Source organism: Budorcas taxicolor, chromosome 16 (assembly GCF_023091745.1).
Source record: "Budorcas taxicolor isolate Tak-1 chromosome 16, Takin1.1, whole genome shotgun sequence".
NCBI classification, from domain to species: Eukaryota; Metazoa; Chordata; class Mammalia; order Artiodactyla; family Bovidae; genus Budorcas; species Budorcas taxicolor.
In genome coordinates this window covers 46,353,717-46,374,637 of record NC_068925.1, presented here as the reverse complement: position 1 = coordinate 46,374,637, position 20,921 = coordinate 46,353,717, and the positions used below count along the sequence as shown (strand labels likewise).

The 20,921-nt window shown below is 38.7% G+C and overlaps 1 protein-coding gene across 1 annotated transcript; it reads right to left on the bottom strand.

The window, feature by feature from the left end:
- Positions 1 to 2,452: 2,452 nt before the first annotated feature.
- TNFRSF9 (TNF receptor superfamily member 9) lies at positions 2,453 to 20,234 on the bottom strand. The gene is made up of 7 exons (XM_052654211.1): positions 20,123 to 20,234; positions 18,612 to 18,719; positions 17,865 to 18,002; positions 17,290 to 17,356; positions 15,343 to 15,473; positions 14,063 to 14,197; positions 2,453 to 2,541 (listed from the first exon to the last, which is right to left on the bottom strand). The coding sequence occupies exons 1-7, from the start codon at positions 20,232 to 20,234 to the stop codon at positions 2,453 to 2,455; spliced, it is 780 nt and encodes a 259-aa protein (XP_052510171.1).
- Between the last annotated feature and the right edge of the window lie 687 nt (positions 20,235 to 20,921).

Here is a 20,921-nt window from a genome sequence, read left to right as displayed (position 1 = left end):
TAAATTAAGAACTTCACCTCATATTACCGTCAAGACAAAGAGAGACACTACAAAAAGATAAAAAATTGTAAATAAAGCAGATATTTATAACACATATAAGTAATGGAAGATTATTATCAAGACTACGTAAAGAAATTCTATGAATCAATAATAAAACAACACATACATTTTTTTAAATGGTTAAAAACCACGACCTAGCATTTCTCAAAAAAGAAAAAAAATGGTATAAAAATGTGACAAGACCATTAGTAATGAAGGAAATGCAAAATAAGAGCATGGTGAGACGCCATCCTAAACTCCTTGGGTTGGCAAAATTAAGACTCTGAAAATACCCGAGGGTGGCAAGGATGAAACATAATGAGGTGCTTGTCCACTGCTGACAGGAGCACAAATTAGAACAACCGCGGGGAAAAGCGGTTCAGCCCTGCAGAAGACTTTTTACTGCTCAGAAATATTTGCTGCCCCTCCCTGTGTGAAGATTATACTTTCTGCCCTATAGTCGCCCATAGTTGGCTGTATGACTTTTTCTTAAAGTTAGAATCTAGTCAACTAAATATGAGCAAAGTGACCTGTGTTCCTTTGCCATGAGATGGTCAATGTTCCAAGGAGAAGGTGCTCTGGGATTTATATACCTAAATCCCAGAGTGAAATAACATGTGACAGAATCACAGCCAGCCTGCAGTGGGCATACCATGACAGCCGGAAGTGTACCTCTTTTGTGTGGTTGTGACCCATTAAGACTTTGGAGGTGGGGTCACTTGTTATTTCTGCATAATTTAGTACATCCTTACTGATATGGGTACTAGCTCATGAAGTTGAACATTCAAATGCCTTAAGATCCAGAAATTCTTACTATAAGGAAGTTTCCCTAGAGACATTCATCACTGGGAAACACACAAAAGAACATTCACAGCAATATTTTCCATAATTATAAAAAAAAAAACAAACCTGGAAACAACCCAAATGTCCTGTAGTTCAGAGTAGAGTTGATAAATAATAGTATATTTGCAAGACTATACAGCAATCAAAGTGAAAGCATTCTAGCTATACAAAATAACATGAGTGAGTCTTATAAATATACTTTCCAGTGATTAAAGCACAATAAGTTTCCGTACAGCACAATACCATTTTCATAAAGGTCAGTAACAAACAAAAGTAAGTAAACTAATTGTGGGGTACATAATTACATGATAAATGGGTTTTTTAAAAGCAGGAAAATGATAGACAACATTCCTGTGAGAAGTTTCTGGGTTTGGGGTGGGGAGGTGGATAGAAGATGGAGGAGGGAAGGAGCACAGGATGGATGCTCTGATCCTGACTTTGACCCTATATGTCAGTTATTAAATATTCTAGGCTTTGGGAGCCATACAGTCTCTGTCACAACTACTCAATTCTGTTGTTGTAATGCAAAGGGTACCTGAGGGTGGCTTGTGTTTTCCAAAAAAAAACTTACTTACAGACTCCAAAATTTGAGTTTCAGCTAATTTTATGTGTCATGAGATAATATTCTTATTTTGATTTGCTTTTAACTATTTATAAATGCTAAACCATATGAAGGCACACAGCATCTCAGATTTGGCCCATGGGAGTTTGGCAACTCTTGCTTGGTTGGGTGATGTGTTCATGGGTCTCCTAGTTTATGTGTATCAAATATTATGGTTAAAGTTTTTTAAGAATATAAAAAAGTAAGTTGTGACTCAGGGGAGTAGGACAAAGGTAGAAGATGTGAAGATGGAGAGGACCACAAGATACCCATAGACTCTTTTCAGAACTCTTCAATCAAGGTCTGCTTTTTTTTTCTTTTTTTCCCTTTTTGTTTTTGACTGCATCACACAGCATGAGGGAATCTCAGCTCCTCAACCAGTGATCAAACCCATGCCCTCTGCATTGGGAGTATGGAGTCTTGACTGCTACACCACCAGGGAAGTCCCAAGGTCTGCCTTTTTTTTTTTTTTTTTTCAATTTTTTGCTCTTGACCCCAAACTTGGGCCATGCTGATGATTGTCATCATTCTCTCCCCCGACAGTGGAGGAGGCCCTTGTTGAGGATGCTTGACCGGTGGAAAATCTGGTCGGGGATATTGTCCGCATCTTATGGCTTACTGACACATGTCATATGAGCACCAGAAAAACAAATAGAACTGATTTTGATTATCATTTTAGCTGCACCATTGGATTCCATGATTAAATTTAAAATATACTTCTCTGGGTTTCAAGAAAACTAGCCTGAACCTCTTAAGCAGTATCTACGAAACGCCCCCTTCACCACCAGTTCTGTCCCATTTTTCTGTTCTGTTAAAAGTGGTACATCTTCAAAGGCCAATTCATTAGCATTTAGGAAAATTTTGTTGGGGTAATCCTGGATGTGATCTGGAATGATGTTTTAGAAAGTACAATAGTGGGATTCTTCATATTTCTCCTGTGATTCTTCTCAAGAGAGTCCCAACACATCTTCACAGTTCACATTCTCCTTCCTCTTCTTCTGGAAATCGGCAGCTGCAGGCATCTTCCTCTTGGGCTGTTTGTACTGGTCTCATAAATGCTAAAAAGTAATTTAAAAGAGTTATCTTTCATTGTCTGTTTTAATCATTTAACATCCATTTTCCATAAATCCCATTTGCAGAACATCTCTAAACAGCAAACATTCTCAGCTTTAGTTTGAACAAACTCATCAGCAAGAGAGGTAATAGCAAATATAAACTTTTTTCAGGATTATTTAAGATTTTTTTCTTTTTACCTAATACTGTTTTATTGGTCCTGAACAAACTAGTTTATTTAGTGTCCACAAAAGCTAAAAACAGTCTTAAGCATGAGTCATTATAGCATAAAATTAGTCATATGCCAAACATGATTGCAGTTTCGATTCAGCAACACATGTTTCAGTCTTGAGGGTTACTTAGATTACACAATAGATGGTTTCTTTTGAATGAAATGCTTATGGCTCTGAGATGTTAAATATACTCCTACTGCTTCCATCCATTAATAAGTAAAGAACTGATTTATGCACTAGCTTCCAGATTTTCATTTACATGTTAGTGTAAAGTATTTGTGCAATTGCTGAGTAACTTGCAATTCTAAAATAATACTAAAATTTATATATAGCTAACACACACACACACACATATATGACTGTGGTCTCACACCCAAGTCCTTTAATTAAATATATATATACACATATAAAAAATATATATATATGTCATGTCCGACTCTTTGCAACACCATGGATTATAGCCTGCCAGGCTCCTCTGTCCATGAGATTTCCCTGGTAAGAATACTGGAGTGGATTGTCATTTCCTTCTCAAGGAGAACTTCCCAACTCAAGGATTGAACCTGTATCTCCTGAATTGGCAGGCAGATGCTTTACCACTGAGCCACAGGGGAAGCCCATATATACAGGTCTATCAGTTAAATATATATATAAATACCATATACAATATAATATCAGTTAATATATATGTATATTTTTATACCCTAACAAAGCAAAAGGCCCTACCCCAACTTTATATGCTTCTTAACTGTAAAAAAATAACCAAAGCTCAACAAGCACACCATCTCCAAGATCTTTAAAAAATTGGCAAGATACCCGGGATTCCCAATGAAATGTCCTTTTCCTTTTGAAATAGCATCAAAGATTAATTTTTAAATGAAAATTTGATTCTGGAAAGACAGAGTAATCACACTTTCTTCTGTTCTTCCTGCTAAGTATTGCTGAAAATGCTGGACCTTTTATATAACAAACACAAGAAGAACCTGAAAGGTGGCATGAAAGTAGACCAGCTAAGGATCTTGGAACCCAAGGAACTATGGCTTTGAGTTCCCTGAGTGTTCTTTCTGCTTCATATGCCCTGGACTGGGAACTGTAAAAGTGGACTAATGAAAGTGGTCCCACACTCAAGCCCACCACTAAGACCCAGTAGAGCACTTAGACTTACACTCTTGCCAAGTGCTATCAAGGCTCACTGGCCCATACTCATTAGGGTGGCATCAGAGTCCTAGTGGAGAGTTAGGACTTCATCGCCACTCACAGCATCAAGGCCACCCCCAATCCCATCCTTTTATTATCAGTGGAAGCCATGTGGGGAGCGGGAACAAAGTGCCTTAACCTAGCCAGAGTCTTATCAGTGGAGGCTTAATGGGTAGCCTGAACCCCCACACATGTCTAGCAATAACAAGGATCCCATCCTGAGGAGGTCTAGGTGATGTAGATATTAGAGCTATCTGGCAAGGACATTAAAGTAGCTATCAAAAAGATGGATGCTTCAACAAGCAATTAGGAACACACTGGAAACAAATGAAAAATAAATACAAGATCTTAGAAAAGAATCAGGTAGCAATTTGAGAACTGAAAATTTACAATAACCAAAATTTAAAATATCAGTGAATGGGCTCAGCACAAGAATGGAGAAGGAAAGGAAAGAATCATTATCCCATCTGAACAGAGAGAAAAGACTGGGGAAAAAGTGAACAGAGCTTCAAGGACATGTGGGACTATAGAAAAAAAAAAAAGACCAATATAGATGTCATTGGAGTCCTTGAAGAAGAAGAGAAAGGGAGTAGGACTGAAAAAGCATTTGAAGAAATAATGGCTGAAAATTTGCCAAATCTAGAAAAAGGCTTAAATCTACAGATTCAGGAAGCTAAGTGAATCCTGAACAGGACTATCCAATGAAATCCACACCAAGACACATTTCAGTTTAAGTTCTAAAAACAAAAAGAAATCTTGAAAGCAGCCAGAGAGAAGTAACACATCACTTAGAGGGGAAGAGCAAATTAAATGACAGTGAATTTCTAATGAAAGCCAGAGAAAGAAAAGAGAAAACAAACATAAAATAACATCTTAAGTCCTAACATGTAAGTAATTATATTAAATGTACATTTTTAAAATATACCAATCAAAAGACAGACATTAGTACTGTGACCATTATACGTTATCTATAAGAAATTTATTTCAGATATAAAAATGTAGGAAGGTTGAAAGTTAAAGGATGCAAAAAGATATACCATGTATATTATAAATTTTTAAAAAGCAAGAGTGGCTATATTACTATCAGATAAAGTAGACTTCAGAACAAAGAAAACTACCAGACACAGAGAGGGATCTTACATTATTAAGAGTCAATTCACCAAGAAAGCATGGTAGTACTAAATATGAATACAACAAGAAACAGAGCTACAAAATAGGTGAAGCAAAACTGATAAAAGTGAAAAGAGAAATACGCAAATTCACAATTATATTTGAAGAATTAAATGGCCCTCTTCCAAGAGTTGATAGAACAACATGACAGGAAATCAGAAATGATATAGAAGAATTCAGCAACATCATCAATCAACAGGATTAAATTGATATTTATAGGACAGTCTATCCACCTTTTCAAGTATCTAAAGGAGGACATCAAGACTGTATATTGTCACTCTGCTTATTTAACTTTTATGCAGAGTACATCACGAGAAATGCCAGGCTTGATGAAACACAAGCCAGAATCAAGATTGCCAGGAGAAATACCAATATCCTCAGATATGCAGATGACACCACCCTTAAGGCAGAAAGCAAAACAGAACTAAAGAGCCTCTTGAAGAAGGTGAAAGAGGAGAGTGGAAAAGCTGGCTCAAAACTCAACATTTAAAAAACAAAGATTATGGCATCTGGTCCCACCACTTCATGGCAAATAGATGGGGAAACAATGGAAACAGTGACAGATTTTATTTTCTTGGGCTCCAAAATCACTGTGGAGTGACTGCCGCCATGAAATTAAAGAATACTTGCTCCCTGGGAGAAAAGCTGACAAATCTGATGACACATTAAAAACCAGAGATATTACTTTGCTGATAAAAGTCTGTATAGTCAAAGCTATGGTTTTTCCAGTAGTCATTATGGATGTGAGAGTTGAACTATAAAGAGGGCTGAGCACCAAAGAATTGATGCTTTTCAACTGTGATGTTGGAGAAGACTCTTGAGAGTCCCTTGGACTGCAAGAAGATCAAACCAGTCAATCCTAAAGGATATCAATCCTGAATGTTCATTGGAAGGACTGATGCTGAAGCTGAAACTCCAATACTTTGGCCACCTGATGCCAAAAGCAGACTCATTAGAAAAGACCCTGATGCTGGGAAATATCGAAGGCAGGAGGAGAAGGGGACAACAGAGGACGAGATGGCTGGATGGCATCACCAAGTCAATGGACATGAGTTTGGGCAAGCTCCAGGAGATGGTGAAGAATGTGGAACTTGGAGTGCTGCAGTCCATGAGGTCACAAAGAGTTGGACATGACTGAGTGAACAACAACAACAGAACAAAGACCAAGACAAAGCATGACCTGGAACATGAATCAAACTTCAGCAAATTTAAAAGAAAGCACACAGAGGGTGTCCTCTTACTATAATGGAATCAAAATAGACATCAACACCGGAAAGAAAACCAAAAAATCACCAAATACCAGGAAATTAAAAACCGCACTATTAAATAATCAAGAGAAACACAAAAAATACATTGAACTGAAAGAAAATGGAAAACAACATATCAAAATGTGTGTACACAGCTAAGTTAGTACTGAGGATACTTATAATATGAAGTTCTTATATTAGAAAGAGGAAAACTCTCAAACCAATAACATAACTTCCACCTAAATAGAAAAAAGAACAAAATAAATTCAAGGCAAGCAGCAGAAAGGAGATAATAAATGTAAAAGCAGAAATTGGTGAAATTGAAAATAGAACGACAAAGAAATCAATGAAACAAAGAGATGGTTCTTTGAAAAGATCAATAAAATTGTCAAATCTCTACCAAAACTTATTCAGAAAAAAGGAGAGTGGCACCCATTACCAGTATCAGTAGGTGACTTCACTACCGACCTGTATATAACAAAAGGATAGTATGGGAGTACCATAAGTAACTTAAGCACATAAATTTGACAACTTTGATGAAATGGACCAAGTCCTCAAAAAACATAAAGTATCATAATTCACTCAATATGAATTAAGGCCTATTAAGGAAACTGAATTTGTAATTAAGAAACCTCAAAAAGAAAGTTCCATGTTCAGATAGCTTCACTAGACAAAGCTATTTAAAGAACTAACACCAGTTCTATATAACCTCTTCAAGAAAACAGAATAAGTTGAGGAAGTCAATATTACCTTGATACCAAAACCAGACAAAGACAGTACAAAAAAAGGAAACCACAGGTCAATATTCTTCATGAATATAGCTGCAAAAATTCTTAAAATATTCATGAAGAGAATTCAGACATATACAAAAATAATTATGTAGGACTTCAATCCAGGGATGTAAGGTTAGTTTGAAATTCAAAAATCAATCTACAGAATTCACCATCTCAACAGGCTAAAGAAGAAAAATCACATAATCAAATCAACTGATACAAAAAAAGCACCTGACAAAATTTAGCACTAATACATGATTAAAAAAAAAATCTTCAGAGCACTTTCTCAACTTAATAAAGAATATCTACTAAAATCTGTAACTCATATCATACTTTATGAAAGACTAAATACTCCTGCCCTGAGGTTTTTTTTGGCAGGCAAAGATATCCACTTTCACCACTTTGACTCAACATAGTCCTGGACATTCTAATTAGCACAATAAGGCAAGAAAAGAAATAAAAGGCATATAAATTGGAAATGAAAAAACACAAACTTTTTTTTTTGCAGATGACAGTATGATCTACATAAAAAATCCCAAGAAATCTACAAAATACCCTACAACTAGTAAGCAAGTTCAGCAAAATCACGGGACAAAACTCAAAGTACAAAAAAAACCCCCTGTATTTCTATATACTAGCAATGAACATGTCAAAAACCAAAATAGAAACCTATATGCAGGTCAGGAAGCAACAGTTAGAAGTGGACATGGAACAACAGACTGGTTCCAAATAGGAAAAGGAGTACGTCAAGGCTGTATATTGTCACTCTGCTTATTTAACTTATATGCAGAGTACATCATGAGAAACGCTGGGCTGGAGGAAGCACAAGCTGGAATCAAGATTGCCGGGAGAAATATCAATAACCTCAGATATGCAGATGATACCACCCTTATGGCAGAAAGTGAAGAGGAACTAAAAAGCCTCTTGATGAAAGTGAAAGAAGAGAGTGAACAAGTTGGCTTCAAGCTCAACATTCAGAAAATGAAGATCATGGCATCTGGCCCCATCACTTCATGGGAAATAGATGGGGAAACAGTGGAAACAGTGTCAGACTATTTTGGGGGGCTCCAAAACCACTGATGATTGCAGCCATGAAATTAAAAGACGCTTACTCCTTGGAAGGAAAGTTATGACCAACCTAGACTGCATATTCAAAAGCAGAGAGATTACTTTGCCAACAAAGGTCCATCTAGTCAAGGCTATGGTTTTTCCAGTGGTCATGTATGGATGTGAGAGTTGGACTGTGAAGAAAGCTGAGCGTGGAGGAATTGATGCTTTTGAACTGTGGTGTTGGAGAAGACTCTTGAGAGTCCGTTGGACTGCAAGGAGATGCAACCAGTCCATTCTAAAGAAGATCAGCCTTTGGATTTCTTTGGAAGGAATGATGTTAAAGCTGAAACTCCAGTACTTTGGCCACCTCATGCGAAGAGTTGACTCATTGGAAAAGACTCTGATGCTGGAAGGGATTGGGGGCAGGAGGAGAAGGGGACAACAGAGAATGAGATGGCTGGATGGTATCACCAACTCGATGGACATGAGTTTGACTGAACTCCGGGAGTTGATGGACAGGGAGGCTTGGCGTACTGCAATTCATGGGGTCACAAAGAGTCGGACATGACTGAGCAACTGAACTGAACTGAACTGAAGATACAATATCATTTGCAATTCTAAAATTTAAATATTAAGGCCTAAATTTAAAAAACATGTGCAGGACTTGTATGCTGAAAACTACAAAGCACTGATGAAAGTAATCGAAGAAAATATACATAAATGGAGAGCCACACTGTGTTCATGGATTGGAATAGTTAACATAGTGAGTGAGTGAGTGAAGTCACTCAGTCGTGTCCAACTCTTTGTGACCCCATGGACTGTAGCCTACCAAGCTCCTCTGTCCATGAGGTTTTCCAGACAATAGTACTAGAGTGGATTGCCATTTCCTTCTCCAGGGGATCTTCCCAACCCAGGGATCGAACCCAGGTCTCCAGCATTGTAGACAGACGCTTTACCGTCTGAGCCACCAGGGAAGTTAACATAGGAAAGATCTCAATTCTTCCTGAACTAATGTACAGATTTAACACAATTGCTATCAGAATCCCCGCTGACGTTTTGTAGATAGAGATAAGATTATCCTAAAATTATCTTCATGAACTAGAATAGTCAAAACAATCTTGAAAGAGAAGAATAATGTGGGAGGACTCATTCTACCCTATACCTAATTTCAAGACTTTTTTACAGCTACAGTAACCAAGACTGTGTGGTATTGGCAGAAGGAAAAAGACACAGATCAATGGAAGAGAAGAGAGAAACCAGAAATAGTCCTCACACAAGTACAGCCAACTGAATTTTTACAAAAATGCAATATTAATTCAATGGAAGCAAAATAATCTTTCCAATAAATGATGCTGATGCCATTGGCTACCCATAGGCAAAAATAATAATAATTTTAAAATATTGACCTGAAACTCTCACACCTTATATAGAACTTAGCTAAAAATGAAACGTATATTTAAATGCAAAACATTTAGCATATGACACAGGAGAAAGTCTAAATCTTTGAGATCTAGGACTTAATAAAGAGTTCTTAGATGTAATCCCATAAATTTAAAAAATTGGCCATTTGGACTTCATCAAAATTAAAAACTTTTTCTCTGCAGAAGATCATGTGAAGAGGATGAAAAGGCAAGTGACAGACTGGAGAAAATATTTACAAACCTCATATCTGATAAAAGACTCATATTTTGGAACTTTAAAAAATAACTCAAATGTCAAAAGTTAAGATAAGCAATCTAATTAGAAAATGGGTAAAAGACATGAAGGAACATGTCACTGAAGAAGATTGACAGGTGGAAAATAAGTACATGAAAAATGTTCAGCCTTTAGGGAAAGGCAAATTAAGCCCACATTAAGATATTAGTGCATATCTATTCAAACAACTGAAATTAAAAATTGCAACAATACAAAATGCTGACAAAGATGAGGAAAAACTGGATCTCTCACACCTTGCTGGTGGAAGGTTAAATGGTACAACTCCTGTGGAAAAGTGTTTAGCAGTTTCTTTAAAAAATGAACACACACTTATCATATGACCCAGTAATTGCACTCTTGGGCATTTATCCTCAAGATATGTAAGCTTATGTCCACACACGTCCTGTACATGATTCCTCATAACAGCGCTAATGTAACAGTCATGGAATAGTTCTGCATTTTGATTGTGCTGCTGGTTTCACCAATCTACACGTGTGATAAAATGACATACACTAAACACAGGTGGCCCATGGTAAAGAATTCACCTGCCAGTGCAGGAGATGCAGGAGATGTGGGTTCGATCCCTGGGTCAGGAAGATCCCCTGGAGGAATAAATGGCAACTCACTCCAGTATTCTTACTGAGAGAATCCCATGGACAGAGGAGCCCGGTGGGCTACAGTCCCTGGGGGTCACAAAGAGACACAGCCGAGCAACTGACCATATACACGCACGCAAATTAAACCCACACAGTGTGCCAATGTCAACTGCCTGGTTTTGGTATTATGTGCTGTGTGCTGTGCTGTGCTTAGTCACTCAGTCATGTCCGACTCTCTGACACTATGGACTCTAACCTGCCAGGCTCCTCTGTCCAAGGGGATTCTCCAGGCAAGAATACTGGAGTTGGTTGCCAAGTCCTCTTTCAGGGGATCTTCCCAACCAAGGGATTGAACTCAGGTCTCCCACATTGCAGGCGGATTCTTTACCATCTGAGCCTGCAGGGAAGCCCAAGAATACTGGAGTGGGTATCCTATCCCTTCTCCAGGGGATCTCTAGGGTCTCCTGCATTGCAGGAGGATTCTTTACCAGCTGAGCTACCAGATAGTTAAATATGATGTAACCCCATGAATGGCACATATGACTTTTCTGTACTGTCTTTACAACTTCCTGTGAATCTCTATTTCAAAATAGAAAGTTTTAAAAAATAACCTAAAATTTTTTAAAATAGATGACAGTTCCATTGAAACTCCCTAATTACTCATAAATACTTTTGAAAACCATTTTATAAAGACCTTTATTGCAGTTTGGGGTAAAGCTGGGATGGATAGTTGTTTAAATCAGAAGTTTCGGTGAGAATTTAGAGGTTTAAATCAGAGGTTAAGACCTCAAAAAGAGAATCAAAGAACAAACCACAGGGTCGGAAAATATATCTGCAGCCCATGAACAGTAGACTAAAAAATTCCTATAGATTAGTAAGAAAAGGACAAACAATCCAATGGGAAAAGGCTCAAAAGATCAGGTGATTTGCAGGAGAGGAAATCCTAGTGGCCAAACATAATGTGAAAAGATGTTCAGTCTCACCAGTAATCAGGGAAATGCAAATTAAAACCATGAGATACTACTACACACCCACCAGACAGATAAAAATTAAGAAGTCTGATAATGCTAAGTGTTAGCAGGGACTGACACAAACAGAATTCTCATTCGCTGCTAATTGGACTCCTATCACTCTCAAAAAGTTTTATAAATCTAGTACTATGGACCAAATGGATATGAGTTTGAACAAGTTAGTGATAGACAGGGAAGCTTGGTGTGTTGCAGTCCATGGGGTTGCAAAGAGTTGGACATGACTGAGCGACTGAACTGAAGGACCAAGATACATATTCCAGCACCTTTATTCCTAGGTTTAAAAAAAGGAAGGAAAGAAACGTGCTTAGGTACACTGAGATACATAGACAGAAATATCCAAATATTATTCTCTGTAAGAGCCCCAAATTGGAAACAGCCCAACTGTCCAGGAATATTAGAATGGATAAACAAACTGTGATACAGTCCTTCAATAGAAGAACATGTAACAATGGAAATCGACTCAAGATAAATGCCACACATGGATGAATCATAAAGATACATTGCTGAGTGAAAGGGGAAAGGAAAATATAGAACAGATATAGTGTGATTCCACTGGTCTGAAGTTCACAAGCAGCCAGATTAAACCATGTTCTTGGGTAGCAAAACTGTAAGTAAGAGCAAGGAAGTGAACACCGTAAGAATCTAGATGTGGTTAGCACTAGCAGAGGGAGGGGTTTTAGTCTGGAAGCAACACAAGAAGGGCTTCCGGGGAGCAGAGTGTGTTCTATTTCTTGACTTGGGTAGGGTTACACAGGTGTTCATTTTAGTTTGTTAAACAGAGGAGCATGGCAGGTTGCAGTCCATAGGATTGCACAAAGTCTGACACAGCTGAAGCAACTTAGCTCGAATACGTGCAAACTTTACATGCATGCATTTTTTTCTGTGTATTTCAAAACGTTGAAAATATTTTATATTGTTTCCAAAAAAGAACCTTTATACCAATTAGTGTATTGCATCTTTAGATAAGACTTTACTAGAACTTTCCCTCCTATATTAAAAAAAAAAACTTCTATACATATTTTTGACATTTTCTTGAAACAATGCAGGACTTTATGTCATTATTACTGATATTTTATCTCCAGGGTCTTTGCCTTTTTTAAGAAAAAAATTTATTCTTAATTGGAGGATAATTGTTTTATTTGAGTTTGTTCTAGTTACGTGGATGAACCTAGAGCCTGTTATAGAGAGTGAAGTAAGTCAGAAAGAGAAAAACAAATACTATATACTAACACATATACATTGCATATGTGAGTGCTTAGCTGCTCAGTCTGTCCAACTCTTTGCAACCCTGGACTGTACCCGCCAGACTCCTCTGTCCATGCAATTTTCCAGGCAAGAATACTGAAGTGAGTTGTCATTTCCTACTCCAAACATATACATTATCCTATGTAAAACAGATAGCTAGTGGAAAGTTGCTTGTAACACAAGGAACCTGAGAGAGGAAGGAGGGAGTGGGGAGTGGGAGGGACGTTCAAGAGGGAGGAGACATGTTATACCTATGGCTGATTCATGTTTTTGTATAGCAGAAACTGACACAAGAGTATAAAGCAATTATCCTATATTTTTAGCAACTTACAAGGAGACACTCTGTAATCATATTATGATGGCCTGGGCTACATTACAGAGCTCTCGGAGCGACCCTCTTGTATATGAATTCCTCTTAGTAAGTCTTTCCTGTTATCTAAGGTTCTGTCCTCCACAAAGTCAAAAATGCAGATTGCCTCCATCTACATGCCTTTTGGAGTAAATATTAATAGCTTTCATTTAGTGAATATTGACTCTGTGCTACACACTTGCTGAGTTCCTTATAGAAATGGTATCTTGTGTAGTGAGTGAAATCCATCATTGAAATTTCTCATTTAATCCAGATCAGTGTCCTAATGCCTCATCCCATTAAAACCACTTCAAACTCCCTTTTAGGGCTGCCGTCTATGGGGTCGCACAGAGTCGGACACGACTGACGCGACTTAGCAGCAGCAGCAGCAGCAGGCCTTCTTCTAGCTGTGGGTCTAGCTTAGGTCAAGGTCATTTATCAGCCAGAGAAGTCATGCTAGATGGGGCAATGTTATTTTTGATTCCTCTTTTCAGTGTCCTGTATTCACAATTGAGTGGACACACACACACCCAGAGTTGTCCAAGGCTGCAGCATACTTAAAGTGGTAATTTTTCCAGAATCTTTGGGCTATGTTCTGCCATCACTGAGCTTTCTCCACCTCAGCCATGGACATTTGGGGCTGGGTCACTCTTTGTTGTGGGGCTGTCTTGTGCATATAGGATTTTAGCAGCATTGCTGACCTCCACTCACTAGATACCAGAGCACAGCACCCCTTCCACCACCTCTTAGACTTTGACCATCAAACTTGTCTCCCAACACTGCTGAGTGTCCCCTGGGACCAAATTATCCCGCTTGATAACCACTGTGCTATACTAACCTAACTTCTGTAACTAAAAATAATAATAATAATAATCTTTTTCTTTCTACTGCAAAACGTCCAGCCTCAGAAAGCTCATATCTCACACTTTTATATTCATCTTACGTTGTTTGAATATATACAGGAGCTTCTTTCTGCCCTGTTTAACCACAGAGAAACGGAGAAACACGAAGGATGCCAGGCACAGCATGGCAGCTGATGTCAGGGCAAGGAAGAAGATGATGATCTGGGAGGTGAGACCTGTAGAAAAAGACCAAAAGGAGAAATATCATCTGACATCCCTCATATGTGGAATCTAAAAGAGACAATACAAATGAACTTACTTGCAAAATAGAAAGAGACTCACAGACTTAGATAACGAACTTATGGTTGCTGGGAGAAGAATGGGGGGAAGGGATAGTTAGGGAATCTGGGAAGGTTATGTATGTACTTCTATATGTTCTACTACATAGCACATGGAAATCTACTCAATGTTATGTGGCAGCCTGGATGGGAGGGAGTGGTGTGGAGGAGAATGGATACATGTATGTATGTATGGCTAAGTCCCTTAGATGTTCACCTGAAACTACCAAAACATTGCTAATTGGCTATTAACAAAATAGCCAATACAAAATAAAAAGTTTAAAGTTTGAAAAACAAAAAAGAGCAAAAGGAAAACTGAGGCAAAAATATAATTTTCCAAATATGCTGATGTAAACTTGCATTTGTAAACTCTTCACCATGAGAAGAGGTGCTTCGGGCATCTCCCACCAGCTCTTTTAGTAAATTTGCCTGCTTTCTTGTTAAGAAAACTTAAAAAAACAAAACAAAAAACCTTAATAATGTTGTTCCTTTGTTGTTGATTTTTAGTGACTAAGTCATATCCGACTCTTTTTCTACCCCATGGATTGTAGTCCACCAGGCTCCAATGTCCATGGAGTTCTCCAGGCAAGAATCCTAGACTGGGTTGCCATTTCCTTCTCCAGGGGATCTTCCCGACCCAGGGATTGAACCCACGTTTCCTGAATTGGCAGGTGGATTCTTTACCACTGAGCCACCAGGGAAGCCCAATAATTTTCCTAGAGACCCACAAAATTAAGTGGTTTGGCCTTCTAGGATATAGGAAACATGGGACTCTATCACCATTGTTATTTGGCAAGATCAAAGGGGTTAGTGTCTATTTGGATCCAATCTTGTCTTGCTCTGCTCATTAATATGTAACCCAGACTGAATAATAAACACTGATGAAAGAGGTGGGTCCCTTGAAGCCAGAGTAAGAGAAAGAAGGCATGTCGGAGGTGCCTGCTATAGATTAACATGCAAGACATCAGGACATTGGGGTGATTTAGATGCCAACCAGAATGGCCATGATACATTCACTTATTTAACAGCAACAAACCAGCTACCTGGCTCTCTCCCAGAGGCAGGCACGATGGTGGAGGATGCACCTGGAGAGAAGTCAGGTGGCGGTGGTCCACACACTACGTCACTTTCCTTCGTCCCGTTTACAAGGATAGCCTTTCCATTCAAAGAACAGCTTAGAGGGTTCAATGAAAAGAGTTCAAATAATTAATTCAGGTACAGATCATTCTAATTTTAAAAGACTAACATTTTCTACTTGATTAAGGAGTTCTAGTGACAAGGGTATGTGGATTTGGGTTTATAGACAAAGCAAGGATATTTTGAAAAACTTCACTGGACATCGGGCTTCCTCCAGTGTTCACTTGGCTTTCACAGCTCTCCACAGTCCATCTCACTCTACTTGCCCAACTGGCTTCTTCTTCCTTCCCAGTCTGGAGAACCCTGGCCCATGAGAGCCTACATCAGGCTGTTGCCTGGTTAGTCTGTCACCTCCACCTTCTTAAGTGTATTTGAGCATCTCTGGCACACAGAAAGGACAGACAACTTAGCTTAGGGTTGTAGCGGAGTGTGTGACAGTTGCTCAGTCATGTCCGACTCTTTGCAACCCCATGGACTGTAGCCAGCCAGGCTCCTCTGTCCGTGGGATTTCCCAGGCAAAAATACTGGAATGGGTAGCCATTCCTTTCTTGAAGGGATCTTCCCAATCTAGGGATCGAATCCTGGGTCTCCTTCGTAGGGTTAGGATTTCCTAACCCCATGATGTGTTGGCATATGACAGATCAGAGTTTGAGTCCTGAGTTGGTCTTTTTGCAGAATGACCTTGGGCAAGTTGGGAAATTTCTCTACAGCTCATCTGAAAAATAAGATATCCATGTCCCAGGGCTGTTGTGAAGAGTAAATCACTCCCTATTAATTGTAGCCATAATCATTGTTGGGTCTTCCCTGGTGGCTCAGATGGTAAAGAATCCGCCTGCAATGCAGGAGACCTGGGTCTGATCTCTAGGTTGGGAAGATCTCCTGCAGGAAGGCATGGCAACCCACTCCAGTATTCTTGCCTGGAGAATCCCCATGAATAGATGAGCCTGGTGGGCTATAGCCTATGGGATCGCAAACAGTTGGACACGACTGAGCAACTAAGCACATGACTGTGGTCACCACCAACATCATCATCATTGTCCTATGTCTCTCCCATGTCCTTTACCTAACATGAACCCACCCATTCCCCAAAACCAGTTCAATCCCACTTTCCACACAGACTCACTTCACTGCTCAGAACTATTTGTGTCAAAAGACAAAAGACAAAACTTTCTAATGTGCTATGAATCAATACTTTTGTAAAACACAATAAGAATGTAAATGTAAAATAATAATAAAAATGATCTTGTAAGAAAATAAAATGCAAAAAGAACAAAGGCATACAAAATACACTGTTGGCTGTTTGACTGCCTGGGATGGTCTTATTTGCCCAAGTCTATGTTAATGGTTCTGAGGAAAGGAAACATACTTTACCCTCTTCTATATCATTATCAGTGCTGGCACGAGCACTTGAAGATGGACTGATCAATAAGGAAAGATTAGAGGCAGCAAAGAGATTGGAGGGAGACAGAAGAACCCTTGGGGCAGACAGTAACTAAGTTCCACTGGCAAATCTGACTTAGCTGTTCTGGGCATTACTCCTGGAGAAAATGCCCATTTTGGCAGACCAGTCACAATGACCTCATACCATTCCCATGCTGCCTATTTGCACAGTTACTCCATATTTACACTTGACAGGTTTAAAAAAGCATCAGTGAGTGGGAGGGAAGTTCAGGAGGGAGGGAACATATGCATACCGATGGCTGATTCTTGTTGATGCATGGCAGAAAACAACACAACGTTGTAAAGCAATTATCCTCCAATTAAAATAATTAATTAACTAAAAATTTTAAAAGCATCAGTTGGAAAAGTTAACCCAGACACTTTACTTTTAAGCAAAAAGAAGTGATACATACTCTGTCCAAGGTCGACAGATGCCGTGTTCCTGATCATTAAATGTCCCAAAAGAGCAGTCTTTACAACCTTTTATAAAAATTAAAGGAATAATAAAAGGAAGTATTTTTATCATTTTAAACTTTCCCTGAGATGAACATGATCTCATAACAATAAAGTCATTAATTTAATATGATCTGTGCTGATTATCCAATAATTCTTCCTGAATTTCATTAGTGATAAACAATTCTTCTTGAACAGTATATGATAAATATAATCCTGTAATAAAGTTATTAGCTTAATACAATCTACACAGATTGTTCAACAGTTTTTCTTGAAATGAAACCCTAATATGACTAAAGGTTTTATTCTAATTATATGTATATACATGAAAAAGCATGGTTCTGATGAAAAAATTTGTCATCTCAAATTAGTTTCATTGACTGAAAAGTAATTTTGCAAATATCGGATATGTGACTCCATGGTTCATTATTTATTACTTAAAGGGTCTACAAATCTGTTTTATAATCAAAGGACCATGAACTAAGTGAATGATGTAAGTCTAGATAACAAATTTTCCCTACAAGAGGAAACTTACCCTCATTTGTTAATTCTTGACCTTGTTTACAGTCCTTTGCACACATGGAACATCCTGCCCCTTGGCAGTGGAATCCCGAAATGCATTCACACTCTGCATTGCTGGTGGGGGAACACGGCTTCTTGATCCTGAAAATACCTACAAAGTCCATCAGGGTTACACTGACACTTGACCTCCCAAAGCAGGAAGCAAATTCATGTTCTGCAATAAAAACTATGCTCGTTCTACTTATAACGTTCCTTAATGACCTCAGGGGCTTTCCTGGTGGCTCAGCGGTAAAGAATCGTCCTGCAATGCAGGAGACTTGGGTTCAATCCCTGGGTTGGGAAGATCCCTTGGAAAAGGAAATGGCAGCCCACTCCAGTATTCTTGTCTGGGAAATCTCATGGACAGAGGAGCCTGATGGGCTACAGTCTATGGGTCATATAAGAGTTGGTCTCGATTTAGCGACCGAACAAACAACGACCTCAGAGTACAAAGCTTACTTTTAAATAACTAAAGAAGACATTTTACATTCTGCTATTAAAAGAATTCTCTCTTGTCCAGTGAATGTTCCCTCTAATATTTAAAAAGCTCAATCCACCAGTGTTGGCTCTTACAGTAAATTATTTTACTGGATCCTGCCTATTGGCAGAGGAATCAGTCAACCTGACACTTCAGACTTTAAAGCAAGATCAGTACACTAGGGAATAAAAACTTGTCTTCCCAACACATATCAGCATAAAGACTACATTTTTAAAATCATACCTTCACACTTTCTGCATATGTCACAGGACTTCTGTCCGCTTGTGCTGGAGAAACTATTTAAAGGACAAGAAATGCAAGGCTCCAGACTGCTTTTCCCACAGAAAGTACCTAAAAGGGGAAGATAAGGGCTGTTCATGTTTTTCAATGGACAGTCATCACCTGAAGTATTATGAGGTTCACAAGAAAACCAGAATATGAAATAAAGATTCAATTTCTAGGTTACATAGCAACACACTTTATTTGTTGATCGACTGTTTTAAATTATCCATTTGGGGCTTCCCTGGTGGCTCAGTGATAAAGAATCCACCTTCCAATGCAGGAGATATGGGTATGATCCCTGATCTGGGAAGATCCCACATGCCTGGGAGCAACTAAGCCTGTGCTCTAGAGCCCATGAGCCACAACTATTGAAGCCCAAGCACCCTAGAGCTCATGCTTTGCAAAAACAGAAGCCATCACAATGAGAAAAAGACTGTGTGCCGCAACTAGAGAGTAGACCCTGCGTGTCACAACTAGAGAAAAGCCCACACAGCAACGAAGACACAGTACAGCTAAAAAAAAAATCCATTTGCAAGGTTGCCCTAAGTGTAATCATAGAATTAAAAATAGCAAAGTATAGATATAGCAACAAACAAATCAACAGAAAAACATAGTTTTTTAAATCTATTGAATAAAACAGAGTTTCTCTTGATTGATCTGGGAGACCAGTATGACTGGATTAAGGAGGAGATCAATGTCCTTTATTGGCACACTAACATTTAAATGTGTCTGCCTTTTCCCACTCTGTTAAGCCACTTGCTTATTCCTTGTTGCACCTCCGGTCTGAATACTTGTCCTCATACACCAAGCTATTTGTTGAGGTCTTTTCCTGTACTGTGCACTGATCTAAGCCCATCATACAGTCCTTCCAGCAATCAATCCTATGATAGGTCCTCATATCACCCCTACATGACAAAGCTGAGACACAAGAGATTAAGTGACAAGGCTATGTTCACACCGCTAAGATGCAGCATCCGAGAAATATTTGTAAATGAATGAATAAAAGATATTCATGGAGGGGAGGGATAAATTAGGAGTATGGGATTAATAGATACACTGCTATATATATTCTTGCCTAGAGAATCCCATGGACAGAGGAGCCTGGCAGGCTACAGTCCATGGGGTCACAAAGAGTTGGACACGACTGAAGCAACTTAGCATGCACAAGCACAGACATATATATGTGTCTGTATGTGAATCATGGAAGATCCCCTGGAGAAGGGAATAGCTACCCACTCCTTATTCTTGCCTAGAGAATTTCATGGACAGAGGAGCCTGGCGGACTACAGTCTATGAGGTAGAATCAGACATGACTGAGCAGCTAACACACTGAAACTAATGCAATATTATAAATCAACTATAGTTTAATTTTTTAAAAAGGATCATTAAAACAGAGCTAATTAGCTCTGACTAGCAGACTAACTGAACCATGTTTTCAACAGATCAAGCACACGTGATAATTTGGTTCTTACCTGCTGAACAGTTACAGAAATCCTGCAATGATCGTGTCCTCTCAAGATTCATGACCAATAGCACAGTAGCCACTATGTTGTAATAGCCATTTCCCATGATGAAATCTTGCATAGATTTATTAGCTGAGCAGAGTCCAACAGAATTTTAATCAAAGTAACTGGTCTCACAAATATCCACTCTGCAGAAGGTAAAAAGTTTCAAGGATGAGGTGGTTTCTCCTTTCATAATTATCAACAGTTCACCTATTTATTACCTGTGCATTTCTACAAGATCACAACTCAGGGGTTTTCAAGAGCAATTAATGATGGAATACCACAGAAAAGCAGTGAATTCATAGAAACTTCTATAAGACCTGCATGATTAAACACACAGCTTTGTGCAGATATGCCAAAGTCTATGAGTGCACTTTCCAACATGCTTTGCCAAAATGCAGAAATAACAATAGTAAGAACTTTTGGGGACTTTCATAGATATTCAGCATTAGCTTCTAGCTTTCAACAATGGCAGTGGCGTACTGTCACTGAAATAACAGTCCTTAAAAAGAGAATCCGACAGTTCAGCTCCATGAGAAGACACTTCATTATTAAAATTCCTCCTTTGTCCAAACAGTATGTGGAATTACAACACTTAATTACTAAAATGTTGAAAGACCACCCTGTTGAACTCACTATCACACTTTCTTAATAGTTATGTATTTGTTCATTTTGAGATTTGAAGTCATAAAACTACAGTCCAACAATCTCTAGAGGCCAGGTTCCTGGTCTTCATTTAATGGGCTGTGGAGTGAAAGTCATTAGA